The sequence below is a fragment of the Macaca fascicularis genome, chromosome 5 (assembly GCF_037993035.2).
Source record: "Macaca fascicularis isolate 582-1 chromosome 5, T2T-MFA8v1.1".
In the NCBI taxonomy this organism is placed as follows: domain Eukaryota; kingdom Metazoa; phylum Chordata; class Mammalia; order Primates; family Cercopithecidae; genus Macaca; species Macaca fascicularis.
The window spans coordinates 152,706,047-152,723,820 of record NC_088379.1 but is presented as its reverse complement, the minus strand read 5'-3'; the positions used below and the strand labels follow the sequence as shown (position 1 = coordinate 152,723,820).

At 43.2% G+C, this 17,774-nt stretch overlaps 1 protein-coding gene across 11 annotated transcripts in view; it reads right to left on the bottom strand.

The window, feature by feature from the left end:
* The window catches only part of ARHGAP10 (Rho GTPase activating protein 10), a 352,159-nt gene that overhangs the window by 242,064 nt on the left and 92,321 nt on the right, over positions 1-17,774 (bottom strand). For all 11 annotated transcript variants that reach the window (XR_012435152.1, XR_012435153.1, XM_045391864.2 and 8 more), the window contains exons 2-3: positions 2,893-2,988; positions 2,758-2,819 (exon numbers count right to left, since the gene is read on the bottom strand). Coding sequence is in view for 9 of the 11 variants with exons in the window: in XM_045391864.2 (XP_045247799.2) it covers positions 2,758-2,819; positions 2,893-2,988 (158 nt within the window). In the remaining 2 variants the exon portion in view is untranslated. The remainder of the gene's footprint in view (positions 1-2,757; positions 2,820-2,892; positions 2,989-17,774) is intronic.

The following is a 17,774-nucleotide window of genomic DNA, read 5'->3' as shown; positions in this document are numbered from 1 at the left end:
GAGATGGAGTCTTGCTCTGTTGCCCAGGATGGAGTGCAGTGGCGCAATCTCAGCTCACTGCAACCTCCGCCTCCCGGGTTCAAGTGATTCTCCTGCCTCAGTCTCCCGAGTAGCTGGGATTACAGGTGCCCACCACCATGCCCAGCTAATTTTTGTAATTTTAGTAGAGATAGGGTTTCACCAGGTTGGCCAGGCTGGTCTCAAACTTCTGACCTCAGGTGATCCACCCACCCCAGCCTCCCAAAGTGCTGGGATTACAGGCGTCAGCCACCACGCCTGGCCCTCTGTCACTTTTTAAATCCAAATCAGTGTCCTCCTGCAGCCCTACCCAACATAAATACCCACCAGCCACCACCCAGGAAATTAGAGTGACACCTATGATGCCAGTTGCAGTGACAGGGAGGGCAGTTCAGAGTGCCAGCTTCTTAACACAAACCAGCTCTACCTCCTAGATGCCATGTGATCTAGGGCAAGGTAAAGTGCCTCAGTTTCCTCATCCGTTAAATGGGGAACAATAGCAGAATCTATCTCATAGGGTTGATGTGAGAATTCAGTGACTTTGTATTAGGTAAATAGCTTAGAACAGCTCCTGGCTGATATGGTTTGGCTCTGTGTCCTCACCCAAATCTTACCTGAAAGTGTAAACTCCATAATCCCCACATGTCAAAGGTAGGACCAGGTGGAGGTAACTTGTGGTTTCCCCCATGCTGTTCTCATGATAGTGAGTTCCTGTGAGATCTGATGGTTCTATAAGCATCTGGCATTTCCCGCGCCTGCACTCAGCCCATCCTGCCGCCTTGTGAAGAAGGTGCCTGCTTCTCCTTTGCCTTCCGCCATGATTCTAAGTTTCCCGAGGCCTCCCCAGCAATGCAGCACTGTGAGTCAATTAAAACTCTTTCCTTTATAAATTACCCAGTCTCAGGTATTTCTTCATAGCAGTGTAAGAACAGACTGGCACACAGTCAAGGTAAACCAACTTAGCTAATATGTCCAGTATTATTTCTACCACATCTAAACCCACTCACACACACACACTGTAACATAATTCTAGACAGTACTTATTTTCAAGAATATAGAAAAAAGAATCTTTTTTTTTTTCTTTTTTTTTGAGACAGAGTCCCATTCTGTTGCTAAGGTTGGAGTGCAGTGGTGTACTCTTGGCTCACTGCAACCTCCACCTCCCAGGTTCAAGTGATTCTCCTGCCTCAGCCTCCCAAGTAGCTGGGATTACAGGTGCATGCCACCACACCCAGCTAATTTTTTTGTATTTTTAGTAGAGACGGGGTCTCACCAAGTTGGCCAGACTGGTCTCGAACTCCTAACCTCACGTGACCCACCCACCTTGGCCTGCTGGGATTACAGGCATGGGCCACCTCGCCCAGCCTGAATCTGTATTTTTTTTAAGCCTGAAATAAATGGTGAGAATAGATAGTGTGTCATAACCTAGTAGCAATTCTGCTGTAAATCTGGTTTAATTAAAGAATATCATTAGGAAGGTAATGTAAGCTTTTCAGAAAAGCAGGCAATTATTCAGTAACTCCCAAATGTACAGCTGAGTGCGTGTTAAATGAGATCATACACTTAAGGCACTCAGCACAGCATTGCATATGAAGAGCACTCCATGGGGGATAGTTTTTGTTTTGTTTGCTTTGAGACAGGATCTTGCTCTGTCACCCAGGCTGGAGGGCAGTGGCACAATCTCAGCTCACTGCAACCTCAGCCTCCTGGGCTCAAGTGATCCTTCCACCTCAGCCTCCTAAGTAGCTGGGACCACGGGCATATGCCACCACATCTGGCTAGTGTTTTCTGTTTTTTTGGTTTTTTTTTGAGACGGGGTTTCATTCTTGCTGCCCAGGCTAGAGTGCAATGGTGCGATCTTGGCTCACCACAACATCTACCTACTGGGTTCAAGGTTCTCCTGCATCAGCCTCCCGAGTAGCTGGGATTACAGGCATGTGCCACAACGCCCAGCTAATTTTGTATTTTTTTAGTAGATACGGGGTTTCTCTATGTTGGTCAGGCTGGTCTCAAACTCCCGACCTCAGGTGATCTGCCCACAGCAGCCTCCCCAAGTGCTGGGATTGCAGGCATGAGTCACTGCACCCAGCCTAGTTTTTGTATTTTTGTAGAGATGGGGTTTTACCATGTTGGCCAGGCTGGTGTCAAACTCCTGAGCTTGTGCAATCCACCCACCCAGTCTCTCAAAGGGCTGGAATTACAGGCATGACCCACCACGCCTGGCCAAGGGTAGTTCTTCTTATTCTTGTTATGATCATGAATCTTGATGCAAAGTGGGATCTCAAAGACCTCTAAGGCCCAGGTTCTCTCCCTTTCCACGCAGCCTAGAAATCTACAGGGGTATGAGTCAGGAGCTAACATCGCCCAGCTGTCCTCTGCTTCTACATAAGCTTTCCTGCTTTTATTCCCCTAATATATTAAGCTTCTGCATGAGAGTCTACATAAATGAAAGTGCTCTGCTGCAACAAAAAGCTAGAAAGCAGTGATGTAGTCCCACTGTCCACTTTACAGACGCAAAAGCAAGGCCTTGGTGGAGGTCCTGCAGCTTCTCCAAGTTCTGACCGTGGTCAGTCCCCTCATGGAACAAGAAATCAGGGCTCCTGAAACCTCATCTTTCCATTACAATGCACTACTGTACTCAGAGATAAATGCATCACAACTTCTACCAGAACCAGCTTCCAAAACCAGATTTTTCCCCCTTGAAATCTGACTTATTAATTTACACCCCTCTCAACTCACCATAATTTCTCTCTGTTCCTCCAGATTCTTCAAAAAATTTGAAAATTCACGTAAGGAAGCATCTGTAACAAGAAAGGAGTGATTATTTGGTGGCCATGGCAAAGGAAAACAAACCAAAATCTCATGTTTATTTACCTATGCATCGTTCATCATCTGTCACAGCATCACCGATAAACTCAAACTTAAAGTCTCTGAGTGAATGAGCAAACTTCCGCTGGGCCACCGACAAACCTAGGAAGAAAAGTATAACGATGACTTGGGTTATTGTTTTAAGTCAAGCCATAAAAGAAATTTATTCCTCCTAAAGTTGGTAAAGCTGTAGAGCTGTCCTCCACTCGATCTATGAGAAGGCATGACCCAACTCCCTTGCCAAATGGCCCGCCATCTTCAATCTGGCACGCTCTGGGTAGCCTTTGCCTTCTAGTCTATACCCTGCCACAGAACAGACGCTGGAGAAATGTTTATTCCCTCCCCCACCTTCTTATTCCTCAGATCTCATTCTTTCACATTGTTCCCTAAAGTATTCTCCCTTTCTCTGCTCATGCCAGTCAGGATGTGCCCAATTCTAAAGTTCAGGCTGTGATTAGGAACACACACACCTGATAGTGGCTTGATGCGATCTGGATGCCTGCCATGGTTTCAAACATAAGGATCTCAAAAGCCCAAGGTCAGCCAACCAGCTGCTCTTAATCGATTGCCAAATAACCACTCCAGTCAGAGAAACCCAGAAGATTCAAAAAGAATGTTCACAGAAAACAGCATCAGGGAGGGAAGTGAAGGCCAAGAAGAAATGGTAGGAACAATTAATTCTGCAAAAGACCTACAGAGGTCCTCATCTTAATTGGAGATTAACAGAAGAGTGGAAAACTACTTCTAAAATAGGCTAACATTTATTTTACAGGCCTTGCACCATGCTAGGTGATATGCATATTTCATTTCATTCAAAAATTCTCAAGAGATATATAAAGATTATTATACCATTTTACAAAGAGGCCAAACCTCAAAGATGTTGAGTAATCTGCGTAAGGTTGGCACAGCTACAAACAATAGCAGCAAAGGCTTAACTATTCTTCAGAACCACTGGTCCAAAGGCCACAGCCTGACAAGTATACAATCCTGCCTCTGATTTAAAGCACTTTCTAAGAAGGTGTTCACTGATTTCTGCACTTCACACAGCTCCTGTCTTCCTGTATGTCTCCTTCACACATTACTGTCATAATGAAGATGAGTCATATTATGGTAATACAATTGTTTAACAGACTATTTTTAGAGCAGTTTTAGGCTCACAGTAAAACTGAGCTGAAGATACAAAGATTCCCCAAATAGCCCCTGCTCTGCCACGTGCACAGCCTCTAACCCTTTTAACATTCCCCGCCGTCAGTTTTTGAAACTTCATTTTTCCTCATGTTTATCGTGCTGTTCTCAATTTTTTAAAATAATATGTAAACACTGAAAGACCTAAATATGAAAAGGCAAAATTGTAAAATGTTGGATCATACAGGATTGTAATTTCCTATACCTAAAGTATAGAAGAAAAGCACCAAGCATAAGGCGAAATGGGATGGATTGCAAGCATGGACCAATCCTCCAGCCCTCCTTGTAGGCACATCTCAGTGCACTGACATTGCAGTTCCTCCCATGGAAACTCATCTATTTCCCACCCCTTGAACCTGGGCTAGTCTTGTAGCCAATAGAATACAGAGAAAGTGACACTGTGCCAATTCAGAGCCTCCACCTCAAGGAATGTTACACACCTCTGCTCCACTCTCCCGGAACCCTAAGTCCTCCATGAGAACAAGCCCAGGCTCGCCAGCTCACTGATGAATGACTCCTGGCTCAGTGGCCCCCTAGTTGCCGCAGCAGCCAGCCAGCCTGCAGAGGCAGAGCTTCCCTATACATGCATGAGGCCGTTCAGAGGGACAGGTAACTGTCCAGTGAGTAAAGCACACACTGAAATAAATGGCTGCTCTTTTAGTCATTAGGTTTGGGGGTGATTGAAAAGATAACTGATAAAGAAAAATAAAATGTGGTTGTGTTAAAATGTAAAATATGGCCAGTGTGGTAGTTCACACCTGTAATCCAAGACTTTGGAAGGCCAAGGTGGGCAGATCACTTGAGGCCAGGAGTTTGAGACCAGCCCAGCCAACATGGTGAAACTGAAACCCTATCTCTACTAAAATTACAAAAATTAGCTGGGCATGGTCCTGTACGCCTTTAATACCAGCTACTTGGGAGGCTGAGGCATGAGAATCACTTGAACCCAGGAGGAGAAGATTGCAGTGAGCCAAGATGGTGCCACTGCACTCCAGCCTAGGCAACAGAGGAGACCCTGTCTCCAAAAAAAGAAAAAAACAACTGGCCAAGGTAGCCCACGCCTGTAACCCCAGCACTTTGGGAGGCTGAGGCAGACAGATCACCTGGGGTTAGGAGGTGGAGACCAGCCTGGCCAACATGGTGAAACCCCGTCTCTACTACAAATACAAAACTTAGCCAGGCGTGGTGGCGGATGCCTGTAGTCCCAGCTACTCAGGAGGCTGAGGCAGGAGAATGGCATGAACCCAGGAGGCGGAGGTTGCAGTGAGCCAAGATCATACCACTGCACTCCAGCCTGGATGACAGAGTGAGACTGTCTCAAAATAATAAAAGTAAGTAAATAAAATAACTTAGTTCCTAATATAAACCAGGTCAACATACAATTGTTCTCTAAGATCTAGACACACTGGCTGCTGTTGGTTCACACATACCAAACTCACTCCAGTCTGAAAACCCTTAACTTTCTGTTCCCTGAGCCCACATCGTTACTGGCCCACTCCTCCAACACCACAGCTCAGCTCAGGAATCCTCCCCGCCTCAGCCTTCCTAGGATAGGGCCAGTCCTAGGCACCGTGATCCTCTCCATTCTACTGCCGTCTTACTTCCTTCACAGCATTTATTCATCCAAATTTCTTTAGTCAATATTTGCACATTGTTACCTATCTTCCCACGCTGGAATTTCATTTCCCTGAAGCTGTCAGTCTTGTGCTTCTCTATATCCCTGAAACAGCAGCCAAAACTGTAAATAAGATGTAATAGGCTGGGTAAGGTGGCTCACGCCTATAATCCCAGCACTCTGGGAGGCCAAGAAAGGCGTATCACCTGAGGTCAGGAGTTCACCTGAGGTCAGGAGTTCAAGACTAACCTGGCCAATATGGTGAAACTCCATCTCTACTAGAAATACAAAAATTAGCCAGGCGTGGTGGTGGGCACGTAATCCCAGCTACTACTTGTGCTAAGGCACAAGACTCGCTTGAACTCAGGAGACGGAAGTTGTAGTGAGCTGAGATCACGCCACTGTACTCCAACCTCGGCTACAAGAGTGAAAGTCCATCTCAAAAGAATACAAAATAAAAAGATATAATAGGATGACTTTCTTTTTAAATTTATTTCGTTTACCTATTTCTGAATATTGATAGTTTGTGGACTTATGATTTTTAGTAGTACATATTATTCTATTTTGCTTTTTGCTTTGCCAGATCGCAATAGGATCTTGTTTATATGTGTACATTTTCACAGAATATATACGAACATATTTACATTTACTTACCTATGTATTTTTTATATATTGCTATGAATAGACTGGCATAAACTATATATTCTTCCATTGGAGCTGTTCCATTATTTTATCCAAAATTACTAGATCAACGGCTATAGGTTATTTTAAAGATGATGTTTCTTATGGTCAGAATAGTAGGCTCTCTGGAAAGTTAAAACTTAAATGCACCAATTTTTCCAACATTTCATGCCTAATTTCATTAGTTGAAAATGTTTGTAATAGATTAAATTGGGGCTTATTTGCATAACCAATCTGATGTATTTCCAATAGCATGCTTTACACCTGTGCTAAGAATTATAGTTATATCACTTCTTCATTTTAAAACATAAGCATTTCTGTTACTCATTTTCCCCTTCCTGGTGATCTCCTCCTAGGGTTACCAGAGTTTATTATGCAAAATTTCCACTGTTAAAAATCTGACCACAACATATTCTATTTCTTTGAATAATTATAAATGTAATTGCCTTTCCATTACTTTATGCATTTTAAATTTATTTTCCCACGCAGTTCATATTTTACAGATGTCTTCTTCCTTTCAAAACAAAAGCATAAGGCAGTTTGCTAAACTTAATGCAGTTCATTAAATGTATTTTCTTTCCAATATCATTGCACATGAAACCCAAGCAGTTTCTCACTGATTAATGTAGTTACAAAGACCAGTAACATCTCTGCCTGAGTTAGACGCGGGGTGGGGAGAATAGAGAAAACTAACCAACTAACTTTTTTTTTTTTTTTTTTTTTTTTAAAGACGGAGTTTTACTCTTGTCACCCAGGCTGGAATGCAATGGGCGTGATCTCAGCTCACCGCAAACTCCGCCTCCCGGGTTCAGGTGATTCTCCTGCCTCAGCCTCCCAAGTAGCTGGGATGACAGGTATATGCCACCACGCCCAGCTAATTCTTTTATTTTTTAGTAGAGATGGGGTTTCTCCATGTTGGTCAGGCTAGTCTCGAACTCCCGACCTCAGCTGATCCTCCCACCTCGGCCTCCCAAAGTACTGGGACTACAAGCGTGAGCCACCATGCCCAGCCTAACCAACTAACCTTTACTGAGTGCCTGCTCTATGCTAATTGACTTACAAATATTATTTCAATTACTCTTAATACACCAGGAGGGTAGGTGTTGGTGTTATCTTTTAAAAAAAAATAGGTTCAGAGATAGTTTAGTGACTCGATCAAGTCACAGACCTCTTTACACTGCTGGTAATAAGTCCTGGAGGCAAAGGATCAACTCCCTGGTTTCTCAGACCCCCACCAATGTCCTTTCCATTACACCATTCAATCTTTCAAGAGATTTCACATTATTCTCAGGTCCTCTGCCCAGATCTCAACTGATGTGAAACCGTCAGGCTCTCTAAAGGACCCTAGTGCAGAACTGTAAGTAAATGGAAAAATCATTTATTTGTACCTCCATGCCCCCTATTCTCCTCTGCCTAATTCCTGAGTATTGTGAATTAATACTGCTCTTGAGATACCCTCAAGGCTGTTATATATTGGTAGATAATGCCAAGTCTGACTGCACAAAAAGCACAGCTAACACAGAGGAATGAATGTGACCTGCACCCTTCAAATGAACTCGCCACTTCAGAGTCTTCCAGACTTGAATTTTTGTGTCTTGATCTGCAGGCAAATAGGAGAGACAGTGTAGGTGATCTAATTCTTCCCAGGGTTAGGAGCAGTTTGAGAGATGAGGAGTTCTATCTGAGATGTGCTGAGTTTGAGAGGTAGGATACCACATGCAGAGATCCAACCACAGTTTGAATTCAGGTGTGGAGAGCCTCCAGATTCTGGCCTGAACTGCCACTGCTTGTCCTTGATTCTACAAATAAGAAAATTATTTCTTATAGCAGAGCCACCTATTTATCAACAATTTTTAGTTAAGATCATGAGATATTAGACAGACAGACACTCTGCTGTCTGGAGGTGGGGAGCATCTCTGTTTGGGTCACCCTACCTTGACTGCCCATCTAGGATTATCATGTCAGTGCATGATAATCCCTTAAGTTACAAGCCTGAGCCCTGGTCATGAAGTTGTCACTACTAACTCCTACAACTTCTCATCCCACCAGTGAAAGCACTCATGGAGATGCTTTTAAAAATGTTGGCATGTTCTACTAATGGCTTTAAAAGAAAAAGGATATGGTCAATAAATATACTCTTATCACTCATTCAATCTGAATACAGGATTTTTTATAAATCATAATAGATTCCACAGCCCTTTTCAAAATAGACAAATTGCACCTGGAAGCTCACATTCTTTATGTAGAGTGCCAAATAATTAGATTATCAACTACACAAAGGTCTGCTGAGGGAGCTGCCCCCGACTCTGCACATCAAAACATGCACCAAAATTCTTCTATGTTTTATCTAAAGGGTACAGACTCTAAAAACTTAGTATCTTTCATGCCAGGGAAATAATGTTGACATTAATCCAAGAAACTTGAAGTGAAATGAAATTCCTCTAGCACTGTAGACTGGCTTCATACTTTACAAAAGCAGCAGTGGTACTATATACAAAAATGGCATTACAGCTTCTCCGTACAGGTTAAAAAAGAAAGCAAATAACTAACTCCGTACAGGTTAAAAAAGAAAGCAAATAACTAACTCATTTTGTAGGTTTAAAAAAATGCTGCAAACAACCAATAAGCCCAGAATGCATCACGGGGCTAGTTTAGGCCTAAAGGCCAAATCACAGGCTGTTCTAGAAGCAGCTCATGGCCCAACATTGTCTCTGGCTCTATTCCGGTAAAGCATTCCCGGCCCTAACTCTGAGTCCAGCTTGCCTGGGGTGTCTGTGTAATGAATTCTTATCACAGAATATATAACATCTGAAGTCACTTGAATGACCTGAAGTGACAAATTTATGGGGTAAAAGGAAAACCAGTGGAGCCCACAAAGGTGCATAGGCCCCAAAAGACACCCATAAACCTGGAACACAGAGCTCAAGGCCAATATGGCACATGAAGGAACAACCAAATACCAAAATAGCCAAATAATTATGAAGAATCCTCCAGGAGTGATGTGGGGACTCGAGAGAATCCCACAGGTGGCTCCACAATGGAGACTACCACCCAGCCCTTCCTAAACATTCCACAAATGCTGAGAAACTACTGGGGCTAGGCACTGTCTTAGAGAGAGTACCTGCTACATCAGGAGGAGATGGGACAAGAATGCTGGTGACCACCTAGTCCACTCATTTTCCAACTGTCTTTGGCCACAGACTCCTCTGTTTAAAGAAAATCTTATTTACAGTAAGAACAGGAAAACCAGATAAAACAGCTGACACTTATGTATTCATTTCCTATTGCTGTAGTAACAAATTACCACAAATGCAGTGGCTTACAACAACGCTAATTTACTATCTAACAGTTTTTGGAGGTCGGAAGTCTAAACTGGGGGAAGTCTCATGGGGCTAAAATCAAGGTGTCAGCAAGTCTATCTCACTCTGTCATCTAGACTAGCGTGCAGTGGCACTATCACAGCTCTCCGCAGCCTTGAACTCCTGGGCTCATGAGAAACTCCCACCTCAATCTCTTGAGAAGCTGGGACTACAGGCATGAAACACCACCACCACGCCTTTTTTTTTTTTTTTTTTTTTTTTTTTTTTTAAAGAGATGGGGTCTCATTACGTTGCCCAGGCTGGTCTTGAACTCCTGGGGCCAAGTGATCTTCCTGCCTTGGCCCTCCAAAGTGCTGGGATTACAGGTGTGAGGCACAGCGCCCAGCCTGACCTTTGTTTCTGTCATCACATCTCTTCTGACTCTTTTAAGGACCACTGTGATTACAATGGGCCCTAAAATAATCCAAGATAACCGCCCCCACCCCCCGCCCCCGCCCAATCTCAGGGTCTTTAATCACATCTGAAAGTCCCTTTTGCCACGTAAAATAACATATTCACAGGTTCCAGGGATGATTAGGACAGGACATCACTGGAGGGCCAACATTCTGGCTACCACACCTTTCAACATCAGGTACTCTACCAATCACTTTACATCTGTAGATTCGGTTAACTATCACTACAACAGACAAGGACACAGACACAGGTTACCCAACTTGCCCAAGGTCATATGACTAGGAAGTAGCGGAACCCAGAGATGCGTGCGTTGAGAGCAGACTGAAGGCGGACAAGGTCGGCAGCAGGAAGGTGACACGTTAGGAAGCTCCTGTCCTCATCCAGGTGAGAGATGAGGAGAGTCCTTTAAGGATTTTCTGGTAACTGTGCCAATATCTAGTGAGACTCACAAGTCTCAACCTAATGACTGTGGGCTCTAGGTGCAAACAAATCTTTTAAGCTTCTTGGCTTTGACACCAAGGAAGCCTGGTTTATGGGTGCTGTGGTAATTAGTAGGGTGGTGGTTCCTCTGTATTATGGGTTGAAACTGTGTTTTACCCAAATTTATATACTGAAATCCAAATCTCCAGAACCTGAGAATGTGTCCTTATTTGGAACGAGGGTCTTTACAGAAGTAATCAGTTAAAATGAGGTCACTAAGAATGGGCCCTGCTCCAATATGACTTGAGTTCTTTTAAGAAGAAATTAGGACATGAGAGACACAATATACAGATGAGAACACTATTTCAAAGCATTGTTTTTAAAGATCATGGAAGTTACATTCAACGACAAAACACAGCATTATTCAAACATGGTAGCAAATACAGTAACTTGGCAAATAAACTGGTTTCCCAAATATGCTAAAAAAGGGAATACCGAAAGAAAAACAAACCCACATGCGGCAGTAATGTCAAGACAAGTTACTTTGTTAACCACAGTATACACTTAGGGCCCAAAGCAAATATTAGTAGGGATTTAGATGTCAGGTGTTCATCTCACTTAATATGAGCTTATTCACTCCTCCACCATTGGAGTATCACCATTTCACAGCACAAATGAGAAACTTAGTTACTAATCAAAGCCAAGAGTTACTGTGTAACTCCCTCATTTCTCTCAAATTCTTTAATATTTATTCTCCTTCAAATAAATGTAAAGCTTGTTTAAAAAAAAAAAGATACATCCTAGCAAAGGGCTCAAACATCCTCTTTTGTGCTAAAACATCCTCTTTTGTGATCCAAGATAAGCCAGGATGACAAGAACTAAAAGAACCACGAGAAATGACCAATGACTTGTTGGGCATCTATCACCTGCTCAGCACAGCCCACAGTACTGTACGAATACAAAGAGGCTGAGGCTGCTGCCCTAAGGAGTCCACGCCCTAGATCTGAGAGAAATCACAACCCCGTGTTGCATAGGAACTGAGGGGTCCAGATTTGCAAATTCCACAGGACTGCAATAGAAGACATATTCCAAAAAAAAGAAGAAAATAAATTAGTGCTATCAGGAAAATACAGCATGGAATATGGAGACTTGAAGACAGTACTAAAAAGTGAGTTCAATTTATGTCACTGTATACTGCAGAATAGGTATTAAGGCAAGAACAAAATGAGAGTAATCCTTTCGATGGGAAAGGAAAAGGACTACATATGCTATACAGCTGCTGTTAAGTTAGAAGCTTTTGAATGCAAAGCCTCAAATAATGAGAATACAATTACAAAGAGACCAGGAAAACATGTGAGCAACTTGCTGTGAGAAAGAACTCACAGTACAGCTGTCTGGGATGTTCTCCCTGGGCCTCTGCCATTAACCTAACTTGGCTTCTCTCTGTGTTTAGTTTTCTCTGTCGCGTGCAATTGTCACATCTTCTCTTCTACTTCGTATTAATTCTTGCTGTCAGACTCTGTTTGCTGCCTTGTCACTGCCAGGCAGGACTGTCCTCATGCCATTAGCTCATGGCATTCTTTCAATTTCGGCTCCCACGACTTTTTCCTTCTGATTTCCCAAATTAAAATTCTCAAGAGAATCGAACTGCCTTGGCTCATGTTTTTCCCATGGAAGGCCATGACAGAGATAGCTCTCTGGTGTCCCATCCCAATCAAATCAGCCACCCCAGGAAAAGGAGAAGAGGGAGGACACAGTCCTCAGAGAGCTTTCTCCCCAGCAGGGGCTGCGGGCAGAGCGGTGTCCTTCACAGGAGCTGTGAAGTAGCTAGCAGAGGCCGTGAGTGACAAGTCCGGTATAGGCCAGTGAGTATAAAAACATCCCTTAAAGGCCAAAATTATGTTTGAAGACTTTACTACCTTAACACATACAATTCTTTTATTTATTTATTTATTTTAAAGGCTCCTAAAAGCAGAAACCAATCCATGTAAAAAACTGCAACAGGCAGTACCTGAATCCATGAGATGGGCCATTTAAAAAAGGAACTGTGTTCAGCATCAAGACATTTGAACACTCATTATTAGCTAGAAAATTCTTTCACACCAGTGCTTCCAAGCAGTTTAAGTATGTGCAATAACCATCTAATATTTATTTAGCACTCCCTATGTGTCAGTCACCGCTCCAAGTGAGTACTCTGCATGTATTAGTGCATTTAATGCTCACTATACCAAATTACATGGACATTTTCACACTGTATTTTATAGACAAGCGTAAGAAGGCGCAGAGAGGTCAGATCACATTAAATGGTAAAGCCAGGCCTTGGGCCCTGGGTTCAGTTCTCAGTCTAAACCATCGCAATATGCTGCCTCGGTGCGGGGAACAAACACTGCTCAGGCCACGGTTGGGCCACAAGGCCCTTTCTTTACAATGTCCTTGTAAAATGTATGTGAATAATCAAAATATCTTGATTATGTTGCAATATTAGAAGAAAAGAAAGAAGCAGAGGTGGGGAAAGGTTTTACGGGCAGCTCCTGGGGAAGGAAGAGTCCCCAGGAACACTGGCAGGAAACGGAGAGCCACACTGAGAAACACAAAGCCAACAGGAGGAGAGGAAGGAAGGAAAGAAAATCTGGAAACGTGGCTGTTAGAAAACGAATGTGCTGGCTGCGTAGTGAGGTCTCTGAAACATTCCTCACAAGTAAGGTCAAGGCAGACCCCAGAATCAACGTAACCCACAGCACCCTAGAGCGCACTGACACAGGCCCGGACCTCCTGAGAACTAGCTGTGTTCAAAGCGGGAGAAGGTGTTACATAAATATGTAACCAAGTACCCCATTTTTCAAAGAGATGTTTTCTTTTTTTCATTCCCCACTTCCTACGCAGCCTTTTAGAAATGCTAAAAAATAGCTTTTTACTCCCTCCTTCACCCGCCATTCCCTACTAAGTTCATCCAAGTCCTCGAGAGTTAGTCATGTTACAGACCAAAGCATGCCTGCTATGGAACTCTCATCCATCAGGAGGCTGCCTTGAGAGAACGGCTGAAAAACATGCCCACTACTCTCTCCCACCTGAGGGGCTTATGGCCTCGTCACGCCCATGAAGACGCCAGCGGTCACCAGCTCAGCCGCCTCGTTGATGAGACACCAAGCTAACCCAGGTATCCCCCACCTTGCTCACACCCTCCCCTGACTTTTAAAACTGCCCACTTTCTGCTCCAAAAGCTAAGGGGTACATCTGGAGGTGGGACACCTGTGCTTCTTCCTCTAGGTTAGCTTTGGAAATGAATCACCATCTTTATATTAGAGTTCACTCTTGTTAACTGCACTCTGCAAGTGGCTAGCGACCAATCTGCAAGCAGGTTACAGATAAGACATAAATGCCAACTTATAAAACATCAATGAAAGCAGGAGAAAAGTATGCAGTTGCACATAAAACAGTTGTTTAGAAAGTAAGCTCCCCTGCCAAAAGAAAACCTTAACCAGTGTTTAAACAAACAAACAAAGCCACTTCATATTTGTCAGTATTTTTCAAATATTCTTCACTGAGCATAAAGTGCTTTTAAGTAAGTTAAAACAAAACAAAACAAAGAACGGATGGTACCCAATCATCAGGACAGTCAGGGCTGCAGGATAATGTGGCCATGCTTACAAGTCAAGATTATCATTCCTGGGCTGTTACTTGAGGAACTGCACAAGTCACATGCCTCAGGTACACCAAACTCCCTAGGGAGTAGTAAATCCCAATATACACAGTGGGTTCACACATGTTCTACACTTGTTTCAGAAGCCAATGTGTTAAAAGAATGGCCAGTATTCCAACGAGAAGCTACTACAAGACAAAGAGAATTCTCACAAGAGGACACTGGGGGCCTGGGGCCAGCACTTACCAGCCTGACTTGGGTGGGACTGAGGGTTGCAGCTAGGACATGGTGAAGCCAGGAATAAAAGAAGTCCCTTATTAACAGAAGCTGTTGAACTTAGTACAGAACACTGAAAATGAAGAGGAAGCCAGGTTTGATCTAAGGGCCACAGGAAACAGGATTAAGGCAAGGAGCTAGGAAGCAAAGAAGGAGTTAGACTTGAGAAAGTCAAGAATGGAGAGCCTCCAGGGGAGCTCAACTCGTCTCCAAAGGGAAACTCTGAGGTCAGGGATAGATCTACTCATTTTGTTCACTGCCATAACCACAGGGTCTAGAACAAAATGAGGCACAGAGTAGATGCTCAATTAATATTTGTTGAGTTAATGAAGTGATAGACCCTGTCGTGATGGCTTTAGGAAGACTCCCCAGATTGAACTTGCAAGAACCTAATCCTCTGGGCTCTGTTCTAAAAGATGGGACTGTCACTGAGGGCCTTCTATCTGGGCTACTGCCCTCACCATACCTTAAGGCACTACAGAGAGGTCTTTGGTGTGAAGGCAAAGCACTGTATGTGCATTTAGGTTCTCCACAAATACGTTTACAGTTGCATTACTTCAGGCCCAACACATTCCCTAGCTGAGCCTGAATCTCTCAAACTGGCAACTCTGCACCATCACTTCCAGAATTTGTAAAGATGAGATGTAAACGTTCAGATGGTTAATATAAAAGTTTGTTAAATACTCAGAAGCCACAGGTTCATGTAAGACATCTTCAACCCCATTTCTGATGCAGAAGTTGGAAGACTGGTTGCACCTTTTAATTCATCTCTACCAAGTTTCAGAGCTAAGGGCCAATGATAATAATGGGGATAATGGTAACTGTGAACAATGAATGCAATTCACAAAATAGAAATCACTAGTAAACACTAAAAAATGTTTCCAACTTCATTAGTAATAAAAGAAATGCAAGTTTTAAATCACAGTTTTCACCAGATGGCCAACTATGTTTCGAATAATGAAACAGTATTTGCAAGAGCAAGGGTAAATGATCTCTGGCCTGTAATGGTAGGGAAGAAAAAAGGGAGAATCTTGTGCCCACCACTCAATATCACTCCTTTCTTCTTCCCCCTCAAAAAGGAGGAATGTAAATAAGCTGCCATAAGAAACTGAAAATCTCTATAAAGAGATACTATATGTGACATACTTATAGAGCATATACTAAATGATAGTATAACAGTCGTTCATAGCAGTAGTCTCAGCCTTAAAATTTAGCACATTTTAAAAACAAAGTAAGATTAGGTGTCTTTTGGAAAAGCGTTATCCTAAATCTCCTTGGCCTATAGCAGGGTTCCCCAACCCCCAGGTCCCAGATCAGCAGGGGCATTAGATTCTCAGAGGAGCGTGACCCTATTGTGAACTATGCACACGTGAGGGATCTACGTTGCATGCTCCTTATGAGAATGTAATGATAAATGTTATGCACTTGAGTCATCCCAAAACCATCCCCCAACCCAATCCATGGAAAAACTGTCTTCCATGAAACCAGTCCCTGGTGCCAAAAAGGTTGGGGGCCGCTGGCATATAGTATAGTGCAGTGATTGAGAATGTGGGTCTGAAGTCAGAGTGGGGCTCACAAACCCATGTCACCAGTGACCAGTTTTGTGACTCTGGGCAGGTGACAATGCTTCTGAGTTTTAGTTTCTTCACCAACAACCTAGAACCTATATTGGAGTTTACATGTTGAATTGCAGTGAAGGAAAATAATGAATCAAGTATTACTAAGTTATCCTGTCTGGATGACAAAGACTGGTGGAACCATTAAAAAGAAAAAGGGAAGTCAAGAGAGGAAGCTAATTTAAGGTCAAGAAAAAAAAAATGCACATTAGCTATTTCAGAATGCAGCAGATTAACTACACAAATTCTATAAATGGTTGCAGATAAAGGTCAGGGGCAGAAATTTTGGCTGTCGATTATTTGAAGAAAGGTGATTAAATAAAGAACGGTGTTTTGTTTTTTATAGAGACAGGGTCTTGCTGTGTTGCCCAGGCTGGAGTGCCATGGCTATTCACTGGCACGATGCTATACAGATCAGCACAGGAGTTTTGACCTGCTCCACTTCTGACCTGGGCCAGCTGGCTCCTCCTCAAGCTCCCAAGAGGTCACCATACTGATGCCAAACTTAGTGCAGACACCTGATTAACGTCGCACACTACACTACAGCCAGGAACTCCTGGGCTCAAAAGATCCTCCCTCCTCGGCCTCCTGGGAAGCTGGGACAACAGGTGCCACCAGGGCAACTGGCAAGAATTGTTTTTAAAAGGAAAAAGTAGAGGAAATCTAGAGTTGAAAATAGAGAATTAAACTAAGGAGACTCACAAATGGAGAGCAGAACAGAAGGGAGGAGGCAGAGGGAGAAAAGGCAGCTAAAATGAGGTCCGAGAAGAGTGCAGAACCAGAGGGGGCCCAGAGTTGAGAATGCTCCAAAATGCCAAATGTTTTTAGGTTGTAATTTTTGGCAAGAAATAATTCTATGACAAATCAGGCTTGATTCCTGCCTTTCCCTTAACCCCCTACACATCCACTCTACATGCAAACATCCCACGTATCTGCTCATTTCTCTATCTCCACTGTGAACACATTACTCTGCTCCCACTCTTTCCTCCAACCCAACTCCCACACAGCAGCAAAACTTAACTTAAAATATGAATTGGATCTCCTTACTCCCCTGCTTGAAACCTTCAATATCATTCTGTTGTATTCAGGATAAAATCCAATTCCTTCCCAGAGTCTGAAAGACCCTGCATGATCTGATCTCTGTTCACTCTGCAGCCTCATCAACCCCTAAGCTAACCTAACTTCGGCTTCAATAGCCTCCCTTCTGTTCCTGGGGAAAAAAAAAAAAGATGCCAAAGTTGTTTCCTTCCTTGCAGTCTTTGTACATGTTCTGCCTTCCTCCTAGAATGCACTTCTCTCACCTTCTCCAAAACCCAAATACAACCTGCATAAGAAACTCCCAGCCAGCTCTCAGTGGGCTCACCTCCAACAGCCTTTGTAACTGGGGTCCCACAGTTGTTAGTTGTGTATAAAGTAGATGCACACGGTGGCAGGATGTGCGATCCATACTTTCTAACTTCAACTAGCTTTGATTCTAAATGGGTAGATTACTGAAAAGATCACACAAAGACATGTAGGAAGTAATTATTCATTGAACAAAGATCCACATGCCTATAAAGCACATTTTCCAGTTACCTTTTTATTACTGATACTCTGGATTTAACTTTATCATTGATTCTCTCTTCCCCTATACACACATACAACCAAAGGAGGATGAGGACCTTCATGAACTTCTTCTGGAC